Source organism: Bombus terrestris, chromosome 5 (genome assembly GCF_910591885.1).
Source record: "Bombus terrestris chromosome 5, iyBomTerr1.2, whole genome shotgun sequence".
Lineage (NCBI taxonomy): Eukaryota > Metazoa > Arthropoda > Insecta > Hymenoptera > Apidae > Bombus > Bombus terrestris.
In genome coordinates, this window is record NC_063273.1 from 3247390 (window position 1) to 3263036 (window position 15647).

The 15647-nt window shown below is 31.5% G+C and overlaps 3 protein-coding genes across 3 annotated transcripts in view; all 3 read left to right on the top strand.

The window, feature by feature from the left end:
* The window catches only part of LOC100650923 (follistatin-A), a 64462-nt gene extending 54611 nt beyond the window's left edge, over positions 1-9851 (top strand). Inside the window, exon 6 of the mRNA XM_012308887.3 lies at positions 1403-9851. Within this exon, the coding sequence (XP_012164277.1) occupies positions 1403-1521 (119 nt within the window). The 3' untranslated portion in view covers positions 1522-9851. The remainder of the gene's footprint in view (positions 1-1402) is intronic.
* A 1308-nt stretch (positions 9852-11159) lies between these two features.
* On the top strand, positions 11160-12659 carry LOC105665768 (putative GPI-anchor transamidase). The gene is made up of 4 exons (XM_012308886.3): positions 11160-11455; positions 11530-12135; positions 12210-12320; positions 12390-12659. The coding sequence occupies exons 1-4, from the start codon at positions 11399-11401 to the stop codon at positions 12597-12599; spliced, it is 984 nt and encodes a 327-aa protein (XP_012164276.1). The 5' UTR covers positions 11160-11398; the 3' UTR covers positions 12600-12659.
* Positions 12660-12677: 18 nt separating this feature from the next.
* Positions 12678-15622, top strand: LOC110119308. The gene is made up of 3 exons (XM_048405720.1): positions 12678-13262; positions 14825-14921; positions 14989-15622. Exons 2-3 carry the CDS (start codon positions 14877-14879, stop codon positions 15334-15336), a joined length of 393 nt encoding a protein of 130 aa, XP_048261677.1. The 5' UTR covers positions 12678-13262; positions 14825-14876; the 3' UTR covers positions 15337-15622.
* The last annotated feature ends 25 nt before the right edge of the window (positions 15623-15647 follow it).

Sequence of the window (15647 nt, forward strand, 5' to 3'; positions counted from 1 at the left end):
GAGTAACGGTGCAACGTTTCAGTTTTTGTTAGGTCGGATATAGATAAATCTAACTTTGTGACACGCACTAGCTGTTGACATTTTTATAAAACCGTACGAATGATATCGATGATGAATAACGTGTGGTACATGCCACGTTTGCAACTAACGATCCGTATGTAAGATTTATTCATGTGCGGTATCATATATTATTGCTTTTTCTACGCACAGTTATGAAATTGTCATCAATTTATTATTTCCTTTGTTAGCATATATCTGCTATCTATTTGTTAGTATATATCTGCTAGTTATTCTGAAAGTAGTCTAAGCCAAAGATATAAAAACATGGTACTTGTCGTACGCTTTGTGTTACGTTGATTTACATTATAATAACATTGAAATATCATTGAAAAATCGTATGAATTGAAGCGTGAAATGAAGTCGGTAGTTATATCGTTAAACAGAACTCGGTTCTTGTTTACTTTGACGTTGTTTGATTGATAAATCGTTCACTCCGTGAGAGACTTATGACTTGTGAATAAGAAAATAATTTTTCTTTTATTTCGTTTTACATATTTCATCGTATAATTAAAAACGAACGTCTTAATCCACGCAAAAGAAAAAATCTTGAAGCGAATATCTCGAAAGAAAAAATGCACCAGATCACCTTCGTACAAGTCTGCAGGCATTAGATATTTAAATAACCGTCGTTACTTCGCATAATTTTTTTCATTTATAAAACGACGTCTAATTGTTTCGTCTTAAAATACGTTCCCCATCGTTGAACGGTATCTGTTCCTATTTAAATAACAGTTTATCAAATTCAGATTGAAAAAGATTAGCTAACTACGACAAAAAGACGACAAATACGTTCTTCAACAACTAAATTAAAGTCACGTAATTGATTAAAATTTGCTAACGATCCATTACGATCTATCTTGAAAAATCTTATATCGAGTTGTTTATTCTGCATCCATACAGTAGAATGAATTAAGTCTCGCGTGTCATTTACATTTCAATTCCTCGTCCGTTCACATGTCACGTCATCGATCAACGCGTTCGATAATAACGAGCCGAGGGAGAAGAAGAGGAGAATAACGTATAAAATCGAAGTATGTAGCCAGTTTAACGGCATTTCTTATCGCCCACGATACAATGGATCGCACCATGTGCTCGCGATATAAAAAAAAAAGAAAAAAGGAAAACAGCTCAACGCACCATCGAAGAAAAAGCTCGCGGAACGTTTTCGATTCGCATGGTGTTCGGTCTCGTTCACGATCGTCAGTCGAAGATAGCATCGGTTTCGCAGCAGTTCCGTAGAAGATCGAGAGATATCGAAATCGGCGTGGCATGCCCGGAGGCGGTATATATCGAACAGGCTTTAATTTAATAACCACCCTTTTGCTTTGACTCTTTGTTACAGAGGAGGACAACACCTCGAGCAACTACGGCGTCGATCTGGCGGATGAGGACGCGAGATTCGAGGACGCCGAATCCCTCTCGTACAACGGGCAAACGCATCGTTCTTTGGCGTTGTCGTAGCGCGCGATCGATCGATCGATCGGTCGATCCTGTTCGCCAACACGACACGAGTCGTAGATTTCTCCATAGGTGCTCGCTCGAAGGAACCACGCGGATAGGTGAAACGTGTCGCAAACGGAGAGATATCCTCCGATCCATTCGCGAATCCACGAACGATCCACGCGGATAATCGAAAAGTAATCAGATAAAATTCATTCGTTCGCGGATCTACGTGGCCGATCGAAGAATAATAAGTTAAAATTCATCAATTCGCGGATCTACGAACGATCGACGTGGGCGATCGAATAAAATCGATCGAAGAATAAAATTCAACGTGAAAGAATCAGACGACTACCGCGTCCAATTCTCTAGAACCGATCTAGATCGTATTAAGGAAATGTCACGCGAGATATCGTGTGAATTTCCGCTCGAACTTCCGGAGAACTCGAGGAACGACGCGTAACAGACATGTTCGCGCTTCCTCTTCGCAGGTTATACAAGAGCGTACATATATGAACGCCATTAAAATCGCGTGGATGCACGAGCGGCGAGATTCGTGCCGGATAATGTAGATTAAGGGCAGATCAGTATTCTTTTCTCCGTTTTCGGGAGGATTTCGAGGTTTCGCAGGTTCGTTCGCGTACAAGTGACGATTTCTTTTTGTTTTTTTTTTTTTTTTTCATTCGAAAGGAAGCGGAAAACTGGCGAATCGAGACTAATTTAACACTTTCGTGATCGAAACGCGCGATTTGCCACCAGTCGGGAGCCATTCGCGCATGTTTGTATCTATTGTCTCGGTGTACATAAGTATTTCACGAGTTTGACGCAGACAATTGGGTAAGAAATTGATTATTTCGCATTTTGAGAACGTTTGATAGTGTTGTCGGTTGTTCTAATAGAAAAATATTTGAATTTTTTAAATTTACATAGTACTCTCTATGAAGAAAGTATTTTAAAAGTATCATTGGTGAATTTATTACAAAGATAAAGTGTTTCTCCGATGTTTTTAAGAGTACAATGTTGGTGTATATGTTAACTCCGGTCGATGAAAATCACTATTATAACATAGATAGTGTACGAATTAAGCGAAGTTGTAAATTGCTGTAAGTATTGTTTCGTCATCTGCTTTCTTTCTTTTGCCTTTTTAGCGTTATTTTTATTCGGATCAGTTTTAATCGATAATGTACCACAGTGTTCTTTTGTATTAATTTATTATAATGTTAATTAATTTATTGTTCGAAATAATATGAATAAACGAAGTCTGATTGGAAAATCGTGTTCAAAACTTCAACATAATACCAGCTTTTTAATTTTCTTATTTTAACAGGATACACGGTGTAACGTGAACTTTTATTGTCAACGCGTATATGAAATACATTTATATCGTACAAAGATAGTAACGCGATACAAGTGAAGTACGTGAAAAGTAAGCTTGTAATATTTTTATTATCGTAATATTATTATTATTTTCAATGTTTTCATCCATGCACGTTTTTAGACACGACTGCCGTTTAATATTGTAGAATTCTGTACATAGCACGTTTACTTTATGTTTATACATTATTTCTTAACGTTAGGATCGTAAATCTCTCATCGATACTAAAGAGTAACATTTACTAATCCAGCAACATTCATTCACTAATATCGTTTAAACTGTCTCGTTACATGTATCGTAATAATAATCCGCTTTAACCAATTACAGCCATACAATTGTATTGGCTCCTGACGATGTATCTAATATTCGTTTTCATAAAATAATCGCGAAAGTGTTAATGACGTCGATGAATAATAATCATCCATGATCTTTTCGAGAAGACTTTCAAATTAATCAATTCATGTGCTTACTATGGTTCGACGAGTATTATGTAAGTAGATCTTTTTAGGAACTCAAAGAATACGGAACTAATCCGAAAGCTTAAACGACTTATAAAGCAAGTTTCGCAGGACTAATCGTTAGACCGCGGATTTTTATGCATTTATGAGAAATTGAAAGATGTAAAAATACACAGAAAATATATAAAATATTCAACTAATTCTCCGCTTAGGTTCCATTTTTCTAGTCGTGTTTATAAGATACGAATTTGCATAAATATCCACAGTCTATTAATCACAGTCACTTCATATAAATATCCAGACGGCCGAATTTATCTTTACGATTTTAATTCGCATAACTGGCTGGCTATCGTTACATCGTCCAAACTAGTTACACTTTATTCAAATATTGCTTCTTCGTTAACACATCGTGGATAACGTTGGCCATTAATCGGTTAATCTCTTGCCTTATAATATCGTGTAACACTCGTGATACCGTTTATGATCGATATTTAACAAAGGCACGTTGTATTTTCCATTCTAATTTTAATTTCATAAATAGATCGACAATTTCATAATTATTGATTAACGCGAACTGAACAAAAATAAAATAAATAAATCGTGAGGCAAGGGGTTAAGATTAAATCACGAAAATATGATCATGTCGAAGCGAGTAAATGCTGTTGAAGCTTCGAGCGCAAACGTTATTCGAAGAAAACCAGGCACAACGATGGCTGAATAAAATCTTAGAGGTTAAAACTGAATGCAATAAGGAAATTGCAGGTATCGTATACCGGCGACGTTCAGCTAGAAAATATTTGTCCGTGATAAAACTCGCCAGGTAGTCGCACAGCGTGCATTAGAAAAGTTACGGGAATTTTTCACTGAAATTGCGTCCTTGAAGAGGAAGGAAGAAAATAGAAAACCGGTGTGGAGACATGATGTATGCATGAATATTTATCCGTTACGAAGTTAATAGAGTAGAGCGGTCGAACGATAAAAAAGATTTTGAAAAAGGGGCAAGAAAGACTGAAAAGCGGAGAGTAAAATTAAATTTAACGAAGCTTATGGGATCGACGATAATTTATGAAATTACAGTACGCGATGTGTTAATGGATTTTATAGCAGAGATTTTAATTTGATCTAAAAGAGAATAGGTGACGTTTGATGGTTTTATTTATTTATTTATTGTAACTGTTTCTATGTGGAATTATTTATTCTAATTTGTGGAATTTATGATCTATTATTAGTTCTTGTTGAGCATGTTTGCCTGTTCTCTTTGGTTATATAATTATCAATGTTGAAGCTTGGAATAATTTTATAAAATTGATAAAGATTCATTGTGAGATAAATTTTTTTCCAGAAAAAAGAAGGATAATATCTCTACTCTAAAGCAACAGATGTTTAATTATGAGAAATTAAAATCGAAAGTTCCATCATCTTAAAATTTAGCTTACATTTTTTATAAAGAGAAAATGCTGACTTCGAAATGCGAGTTACTTTCTAAAAGATTCTGATCGAGTTTACGTCCCTTTCCTTTTAAAATTCAGATAGAAGATTAATTCTGAACGGATCAGTATTATTCAATTTTATGTGATGCAAGCATATACTGTGTGGAATCGTAATAAACGACCAAACTGAATCAGGATTAACTCACAAGGATCATTTGTTAACAATGACTAGTATCCATTCATTTCGTATACTAAAGAAGCAAATACTAAACAAAAGGATTACAAATTATCAAAACAGTACGATTTTTCTAAATTTCGTAGCAGTTCAAAAATTTTCTTAAAAAATTTACAGATTCTCTCGCTTCTTGGTCTTCGATGAGTTAAATAATATTTTTTTCTTTTTCGTCAAGTCAACAAAATTTCATTCCACATTCAACGTAATATTATACGATATTCCTGATTCTTAAATGATAATTAGAATTCTATACCGATGTCGTTTCATTTCCACTACCGTGTATGTATCAATAATTTTATCCGCATCGACCAGAAACCACTTTGTGCTCAGAAATGGCATTTAACGATCGTGCGTTTAAGTTACGTGTTCTTAAATACATGTACAATATTAGACAGACCATATCTTCGATATCAGACAGCACCATTTCCAATCGTTTCAATGCCTCCAGTCTGGCGCCAGTAGAATTCCCATAATATTCGTACTTAATTTATGTTAGTTTTACGACTTGCGTTAACAGCTCTGCTTATTCGCTTACGTTAACAGCTCTCTGCTTATTCGCTTGCGTTTTATTGGTTATAGTTACGTATCTCACATTTTTTCCGATATTGTCAACGTTCTACGTGTATCATTTTTCATCACTATGACCAGGTTAGTTATCAGCTACTATGTGATTAAATTAATAGGAATATAGAGGAAGAAAAAGATCCATGAATAAGACAATTTAACGAAGAATGATAGAATGGTCCTGATTAAATTATTAATACGCTATTTTAACGTATGATTTTCTTCGAATGGCTAGTTAAAATTAAACGAGTCTTTTTTTAAAAGAAAAATTAAACACTGCATGGGAGATATAGAATTTTTAATTATTCAGAAAAGATTGTTGAAGAACTTTTTATTATTTTATGATAGAAATTGATTATATTTTTAATACTGTGTATTATTAATATTAAAATTGAACATGTTTTAATTTGTTAACGTTATCTGTGTTATTTAATATTTTTCAAAATGGTCTAATTTTTATATAAAAAGGATCGTTATTATTTTATGAAGAAATATTTAACGAAAAGCTTATAAAATTCTGTGCAATTTGTCTTTGTAATTTATTTATTAGAAAACGTGTCTATTTGATATATTGTTTAAATTGTTACGTATTGTCGCCCTCTTCTTTTTGAAGGCTATCATTTTTACTTTACCTACTCGGTTCTTTGTTCATTAAATTCTGTCCCATGGGACTGATTTTGCGGAATGCAAACTGCTCCGTAGCTACTATCCCCACGAAACAATTAACGTTCCTGACAGGCGCAAAAGTGTTCCAAGAAAGGGGGAAACGTGGCGACACCCCGCATCATGAAAATACAAGATTGGAATTGCTTTGCGATAATGCCAATTGTCGCTTAAAGGGTGAAACAATTTCTCAAATATTCATACAAGGAAACATGATCCTTTGGCATCTCGAACGATCACCATGTTGTTAACATGTCGTTTGTTTTCTGTTATTGTTTAGGAAACAGGAAATTTTCATTCGTTCGGTACAACTACGAATAATTTTTCGATTATGATATTTAAAATTTCGCGATTCTAATTATATATAATAATTTTACAATAATTATACAATAATTTTATATACATTAATTCTATACAATAATTTTAATCATAGATAATTGTCCAACCGTGTTATTCTTTTATTTATTCGTTGTTCTAAATAAAACTAGATTTCGTTTCGAAATATAAAATATAAAAAGACATTCTTAACGTTTTAATGTATTAATATAAAATTAATTTTTTCGGGATCAAATGTTTCTTGGTCCGAGAGAAAATTTTCCTTTTTAAACCAATTATTAATAATAGAAACACATTTTCTATTTTCTATTATTATTTTTCTATTATTATTATTTTCTATTATTATTTTCTATTTTCTATTTTCAGAAATGGTTCAATTAAGAAACGAAGTACATTGTTAACAATTCTTTCATGTTTCCGTAAACTTAAGAAAACACAAGAAAACGTAACAGCGCTAAATATGTTTGCAATCAAAAGAATTATTAAATATCGAAACAACGTGAACGTCAGGATCTATATGACACGATATCTCAAAGACAAGAATCTATGTTATTTGAATCGTTGTAATTTGAAGACAAGAAAACCATCGAATATAAAGATTCCAGCTGGATAATTTCATTCTTGCAGGGTGACGCATGCGATAGTATTACAGAATTCGAATGGCAATAAATTTATGCTCATTTCGACATTTACGCGAGCACTTGAGCAATCTCGTATTGGATATTTCTATTCAGCTTTTGTCTTATGTATTCTATTCGTCTATTTCGAGGCTACGTGAACCGGAATGGACGTTTTATCCGATGAGACCTGTCTATCGTTGTTAGAAGCAAGGTGTATTCGATAAAATCATAGGGTAACGCCGAAACGACAAACAAGTAAAAGATACGCGAACGAGATATTGGTGACACTTAGCTTTAAAGAACAGTGTCTATTACCTGTGAACGGTGAAATCGTTTTTAGATGGAAACGCAATTATATGCGATAATATAGTTCCTGTATTATACATAACGTATATATATATATATATAAATTTAATATAAATTATTCTATTAGTAGCTTTAGATTATTCTAACAGTAGTACGTTGTACGAACCAAAAATTGCACGTCACATTAATATCTGTCGTAATTGTTCTTTCGATGTTCATTCAAACTAACTCTCGTAACTCATGAGCGTTTAAAAGTCTGCTCGAAAGTTTTGTTCGGGAGATGTTGATTGGAGTACTGGCGACCATCGAAACGAGAGGAAAACAGTATATTATACGAGAATATATGGTAACGTCGAGCAAGAGACAATCTAAAAAACAACATTATCCAACAGATAATTATCTACATTCGCTGTTTCTCTTTTGATCAAGTCGGAGATAACGTAGTAGAAGAGAAAGATAGAAGAAAATTATCAATGAAATTTCGACGCAAATGTTTCACGTGCTTCTCTGAGTTTTTAGGAAAGAAAATCTTGCATTGGCTTGTTATTACATAATTTCGAGATTTGACTTAGATGTCCTATTTATTTTCGCTAAATATTATCATTATGGAACTTCATTTTCAGTTAGACGTTTGTAATAAATTCTATGTTTGATTCGTTACTATATAATAACTTATTTAATAACGGACTATCGATTAATATTATAATTCTCGATAAAATTATAACGTCGTTAGTATTCATCAAGACTGTGCTTTCAATTAATTTATTGCGATACTTGATTTAAAAATGTTGCCATTTCGCTGCTTCGTGTAAGAAGCTAACGCGTATAATTAAAATATCTGACATCGTTTCGTAATAATTCTATGCATTAACCGAGATAAAAGATAAATATCATTTACATAAACACAGGCGCAGGTATTTCTATACAATAAATATATAATGGAGGCGGATACCAAGTATAATTTCAAACATGTTTGAGAAAAAATGGCAATTTCATCATATACTTCCTAAACTAGTGACATAAGTTATGTTATGTTATGTATAATAAATAAATGTTTATATTGGTATCTTTAGTGACGCAATGAAAGTAAATAGAACTTTTAAGAAACGAAACTTTATGAAACATGCGGTACAATATCTTAAAGAAAAGCTCAAACAAGGTATAAAGTATTATCTAAATATAATTTTCACTTATATGTATAAAAAAGGAACGGAAAAGTTATTTTGTAAATGTTTATTTATTTTCGTGTTTAGTTAGGAAGTATATGATATATTTAATGTGTTCATGAAAAAATTAGTTCAAATCACACTCTTCAAAATACAGTTGACACAAAAATATCATACCACGTTTACGTCGAAACATATAGCGTTAAACTTGTGATATAATACAAACAGAAAATATATCAATAGTTTGATCTTCACTAGATAAGAGAGAAAAACAAAGTAATGTCTTTTTCTCTGAGAGAAACAAGGAAAAAAACGGCAAAAAATCAGAATAATTGAGTCTTTCTCTCTCAAAATACGAAGCTTGGATTCATATTTGAAAATGAATAAAAAGAGAAAAAGGAAGGTGACAAGAAAATTACAGTAGCACGGCTTTTAAAGCACACAACATACGCTTTAATTTCTACTAATATCTCCGCGATTATAGCTTGAGTTCAAGAATTGCAATTGTCCATATGATTTTCCACAACACGTGTACGATATATAGCATATCGCATGATTTACATAAAATCTGTATAATTAATGCAAGACAAACCGACGAATACAATAGATGATAAAGTAGGAAGCTGTTGTAAATTAAATTAAGTGTATCTTAGCTTCCAAATAATTTAAAAACAATTTTAAAACTTACGAAGTTGTCGCTCAGCGAGACGTAGAAAAATGGAGGAACGCGAAGTCAGGAATGCAGTATGTTTCAAAGATAGAACCCATGCACTGCCGTGTACCTAAAATAATCGACAGTAATCACTGTAAAGAGTATATAACATCGAAACTGCAGTCGTGAAGTCTACAGACATAAACAGAATAGCCTAATAATCATTGATTAATTCCTTAAGTTTCGAGAATGCTTTATCTAGACGGTAACGAAGTGGTTTTAACTTATAAATAAATGAAACGAGTAAATAAATGAATTTATATAATGTATACATACTATATGTATTTATGAGAACGATCTATGTATACATGTACCGCGCGTATATGTGTATATAAATATGTGTGTGTATGCATGTATGCGGATGTATATACATACATATACATATATATATATATATGTGTGTGTATCGGTTAGCAACTACTTTCAAGACTGTCGAACATCATAGGTGTATAAATGTTTAAATAAATTATTATAACGTGGCAATCATTCTTTCCTGTAATTATTTCTCTATTTCCTCTAGTTCTCCCTCTTTTCTTTTACATTCATTAGATGTTTCATAATATGTACATTGATTCATAAATGTAAAGACTATTGGACATAGACGATTTCACAAGTTTTATAAATGATATATTTGAAAAGTTCAAAAGTTCAGTCTTTTTCAATTTTCATATTTAATGTCCATTCGATATCCTATTTATACTAATTTTGAGAGAAATAGGAAATTTTCTGAAAAACTCTGCTATAACTATTTCATACGAAATGAATTTTGAAGTTAATCTATTCGTGTATGTAATTCTATCGGAAAATTGAAAATAATTGATTATTTAGCGAATTTCCGTATGAAAACCAAAAGATCAACGATACTACTGAAAAAAATGTAAATAACGTCAAAGATTGCAAAAGTATAATAAAATTATGTGTGCGAGAAAATTCCACTGATGACATGTTAAGATGGTATCATACCTTTTTTCTCGATAAGAAATAACATTCTGAATTCTTAGACACTTACTCTAAATTTCTGAACATTCGATTCTAATAGGCAGTTTTGAACGAAGTTTGAAACAAGCGAGATTTAAAGGTTATGTATATACAGAAAATATGACAAACACACCATTATAATGTAAGTCCACTCGTCATTACTTCAATCATTCTACTAAGGAGAATGTATTTAATATTTATTTTATATTATTTTATATGTTGTATCTAATAAAACTATATTTTGCATTAATTTATAAAATGACATATTTTATAAAATTATTACTATCTATATTGCGTATATTTACTATCTATACCATCTATTTACTAAGCGTATATATTCATATATGACGTGCTATATACAAAAATTCATTATTAATTTATTATTATATTACATCATGCATACAACATCCATTTTTGTATCATAGATAGGAAGTGATAATGAATGTACGATTATTTGAAGTAAAAAGAATTAAATTTATGTTATGTGGATAATTTATTCCACTCTGTACAACATAACCATTTCTGCTGATATACTAAAAGATTTGTTCGTATCTGTTGATTTCATTTATTGAAGAGAGTATAACTTTTAAACTTACCATTTCATATTGCAAGCAGCCTACTTCTTTTCGAAGTTGATAATTAATTTCACACGACGTTAAATTTACATTGAATCTCGTTTGTATTTTACGTAAGTAAATTTCTATCGTCATTTCAAATTTTCAAACGTTCGAGAACCGTTACTATTATATTTTGCTCACTTGACACGGAGGCAGCACTTATCGTTTCGATTACGTGGACATCTGGTAGACAATACTACACCTTCTTGAACTGCTTAGTATGGATTTCAAAGGTTATGTTCATTAGTATAGTTTGTAAACAGTCGTAAAGATTACTGTACCGAAAAAATTAAATACTCATTGACAATGGAAACGGGTCAAATAAAATGATACATGTTTTATTTTATGATTAAAAATTTGATTATTGCATATTGCTATTGCATATAAAAAGCAGTAATAAATTTTATACGAATTCATGTGATACGAAATTTTATCAAAATGTATTTAAAATTTGTGATTACTTTTTGCATTTTTCATTTAACTTATGCATGGGAGGTTCGTATTCTAATCTAATTTTATAATATTTTCTAAAGTGTCATTGTCGAAATGCGAAAACTTAACCTTTACAGATACCGGACAACTTCGCTAAGACGGGACATTCAAATAACTGGGCAGTATTAGTCGATACTTCAAGATTTTGGTTTAATTATCGACATGTAGCAAACGTGTTATCTATTTATAGGAGCGTTAAACGCTTGGGCATACCAGATTCTCAAATTATTTTGATGATAGCAGACGACATGGCATGCAATCCACGGAATCCTAGTCCAGCTACTGTCTTTAATAATATTAAGCAACATATTAATGTTTACGGAGACGATGTAGAAGTAGATTACAGAGGTTATGAAGTTACTGTAGAAAATTTCGTGAGACTGTTAACCGGGCGGTTAGCGCCAGAAACACCAAGATCCAAGAAACTGTTAACGGACGAAGGATCTAATATTTTGATTTATCTTACTGGTCATGGTGGAAATGGATTCTTGAAATTCCAAGATTCCGAAGAAATTACTAGTAAAGAACTTGCAGATGCATTGGAGCAAATGTGGCAGAAAAGAAGATACCATGAAATTTTGTTCATCGTTGATACTTGCCAAGCAAGTTCAATGTATGAGAAGTTTTATTCTCCAAATATTCTAGCAGTTGCTTCTAGTTTAGTGGGAGAAGATTCACTTTCTGTGAGTAATTGAAGTTATTTTGTAATTATTAATATGGTAGCTGAATATTATTAATATCTTCCATCTTTTTACAGCATCACTTGGATCCTGCCATTGGTGTTTACATTATAGATAGATACACATATTATGCATTGGATTTTCTGGAGAAAGTAGAACCTTTTAGTACCAAAACTTTGGGAGAATTTGTAAGTTATATATTATATAAAAAGTAATTTTTACTGCACGAATAAACTAACTTATCTTTATCTTTCTAGCTCAGAGTTTGTCCCAAGTATTATTGTTTGTCAACAGTTGGAGTAAGAAGAGATTTATTTAGAAGGGATCCTGATAAAGTACCAGTTACAGATTTCTTTGGATCCTTAAGGCCTATAGAATTAACCACAAATATAATGAACGTTTTACCCGTGAAAACAAATAAAACGAAAGCTATCGAGCTAGAAAGGAAGTATTCTTACGTCGCATAATTTCCAGACGTATCGAAATTTACGTGATTAATAGAAATAAATACGAATTTCTTCAAAAAATGACGTTTGCTTTCTAAATATTTAAGTAAAATAAAGAAAAACGTAAAATAAAATATGTAATATTAATAAAAGAACGTATTTCCTGATATGCTTTGACTCATTTTTGCATCACTATCGCAAGCATATTGAGCAAATCTTATATATCATACATTTATATTATACTTTATAACTATATTCTTATAGTCTTAGAAGGATTAAACAAGGTACGTGATTCTGAAAAAAGTCAATAAAGTCCATGAGGGATAGCAGATACTAAGCGTACCATACTGCTATTATATCAATTTCAGAGTAAGATTTAAAATAACTCTCCTTGAAAAGTATTTAATAACTCCAAAATTTGCGAGTATTACTACATTTTACATATTTAAATTACTTTTATGTACTATGGACATGATAAATGGAAATCTGTGTAATTATATACTTCAACTATATAGAAGTCGCACATATGTACATATGTATGTATAAATGTGGTACCAGCGCTGTCAACGGCAGTTAGCAGAAGGTGCTTGATAGCATCGTACGAGAACTTTAATCGATCTAAGTGTATATAAAAGCATTTGGAACATCGTTAAAATCTTTCAACTATTGCGATTTTTTTTTAAAGTTAGTATTTTCGTTCTATTTACTGTTACATTTGGTAATAAAAGTAAAAAATTTCAAAATTTATGCCGAAGATAAATAAATTTGATTTTTATATCTTTTTATTCATAATTTTGTATGTAAACTTCGATTGTTTGTTTTTTCTCCGTTTTACGTAAATCGTTAATATAATAAGATGCACCCAGAATCAAAAGAACGTAAGTGACATTTGTTTGATATCTAGTAAACCGCATTTAAAAGTTATGAGTGTTAGAAAATATAATGTATCTGTGAAAATTAAATTATATTTATTGCTTGACGTATATTAAATATTATATACGCAAATTTTCAATGAATTCTGTTTTTCAGTTTATGAATTATCAAATATGAAGAAAACAACTTTATTGCACATTTATCCTTTCGACATCAACAATATTTTGACAAAAAGAGGTGAAACATGAAACGAAGTATTCTAAAAATACATTTATTGTAAATACAAATAAAATAGTTTTAAGTATTATACGTATATTAAGTTTATCCTTACGATCGTCTCGTACTCGACAACCCATCTCGACAAGAAATAGTCCATAACATTCTATTGATTCTAAGTGCCTTATATATATTATCGTAATATTTTGTTTATTCCTTTAATTTTTCATGTGCAGATATTTAGCTGTTAATTAATTATTTCCTTTAATAAATCTCCTATGAATAGTGTTTTGAATATAATCTTTCTTTATGTAATATCACAGAACGTTTCAGTGTGTGTTTCAGCACAATAAAATGTATGTGTTTTTCCTAATAATTTTTCGGAATCAGGTACACCTCATCGACTTTATTGACCTTGAAACATGTCGTCAAGATCATAATTCTTAATAACTCTTCTCTATACACGCTACCGCCGCTCGTCTTAGTTTCCAAAATATTCACAATGAATTTCAACAGAATTTAGATTACATTTTCTATTCTGAAGTAGGCGGCCCGATTTTTATATGGACCAACCCAAATTTAACTCATCGATGCTAATTATCTTTAATATAACTGAAAAAAATAAATCCTTGAGTTATAATAGGTTGAGCTAAATCAACGTTTGGCCGCTTCGTGAAGGTCGGTAACGCAAGACTTAATTATTATTTCATTCGATTTTGAGATAAAATACCATCTATTATTATTAATATACATTACCGTAAATACTTCTGTACATGACTCAGAGACTAAGAGCATACGGGTTTTATCATTAACTACGTTGTACAAGAGGGGCATGTATATATTTTGTATACATTATTTTGATCGAATGAAGGTCAAAATAGAGTGCAGCTATATATTAATAGATCCAGATATTTATATCCATATATTAATAGATTCATTGAAAATTATTTCACGCTGACATCGCCGACCGCCTGGTCGGATACTAATTTAGCCTAACTCATAACGCATTAATTTCTCTTTTTCATTAATGCAATATTAAAAATAGTTATCTCTTGCATCAATGAGTTAAGTTTACGTTGGCCACTATAAAAATGCGGCCACTTACTTCAGTATAGAGTATAATCTAAATTCTATTGAAGCTTTTTCTGAATATTTAGGAAACTAAGGTCGAGTGGTGGTGGTAGCACGTACAGGGAGCAGTTGTTCAGAATGACGACCTTAACAGCATACTTCAAGGTCATAGAAATCGACGAGGTGCACCTGTTTTATTATATCTACAAAGTTATGAATTTACTATATGCATACTTATTTTTGTTTTTAGATGTATTTCTTGAGGACGTTGATACTAATCATCGCAGTCTTCACATTATCATTCGCGTTTAAGTTAAATGGAAAATATATAGGAGTTTATGATATGAAGAACGTATTAAACCACAGCAGACAACAATCACCTAAAGATCCTGCAATTAATTCTTTCCCAACCGAACCAGTCCCTCCACTGATTCCAATTTGCGTGAAAGAAGGATATTTCAGAGATCCTTTCAATTGCAAGAAAGTTTACTATTGTACACATTCGAAAGCAGTTCCAAAGGCTTTCTATTGTAAGGATGACTTAGTATTTAACATCTATACTAATTGGTGTGATTATCCACAAAATGTGATCTGTTGATCGAATATCTAGCTATAACGTTCGAAACGTTTCTATTGATTCTAGTATATAGTTTTGAGAATTGTAAATGATCTGTTACCTTCGTGTTAGTATTAACATCTATTTATATTGTCGTTTACGGTAAATTATCGTTGCGTCCATTGTAATAACTGAAATATCATAAAATGCATTCTTATAGGATATATTATGTATGTATAAAATGTTACTTGATTTGCTTGTCTGATACGAACGTATCAGTTTGAAATTATAGAAGGAGATGTAAATAAAATAGAAAAAGATTCAACAATCACGTAATTATAAAAAGGGTTTAA

Excerpts from the sequence above, each read along its gene's own strand:
- LOC105665768 (XM_012308886.3), top strand. The coding sequence starts at position 11,399 with ATGTATTTAAAATTTGTGATTACTTTTTGCATTTTTCATTTAACTTAT. Across the intron at positions 11,456-11,529 it reads ATTTAACTTATGCATGGGAG|ATACCGGACAACTTCGCTAA; the intron begins GTTCGTATTCTA and ends TAACCTTTACAG. Across the intron at positions 12,136-12,209 it reads TGGGAGAAGATTCACTTTCT|CATCACTTGGATCCTGCCAT; the intron begins GTGAGTAATTGA and ends ATCTTTTTACAG.
- LOC110119308 (XM_048405720.1), top strand. The coding sequence starts at position 14,877 with ATGACGACCTTAACAGCATACTTCAAGGTCATAGAAATCGACGAG. Across the intron at positions 14,922-14,988 it reads AGGTCATAGAAATCGACGAG|ATGTATTTCTTGAGGACGTT; the intron begins GTGCACCTGTTT and ends TTTTGTTTTTAG.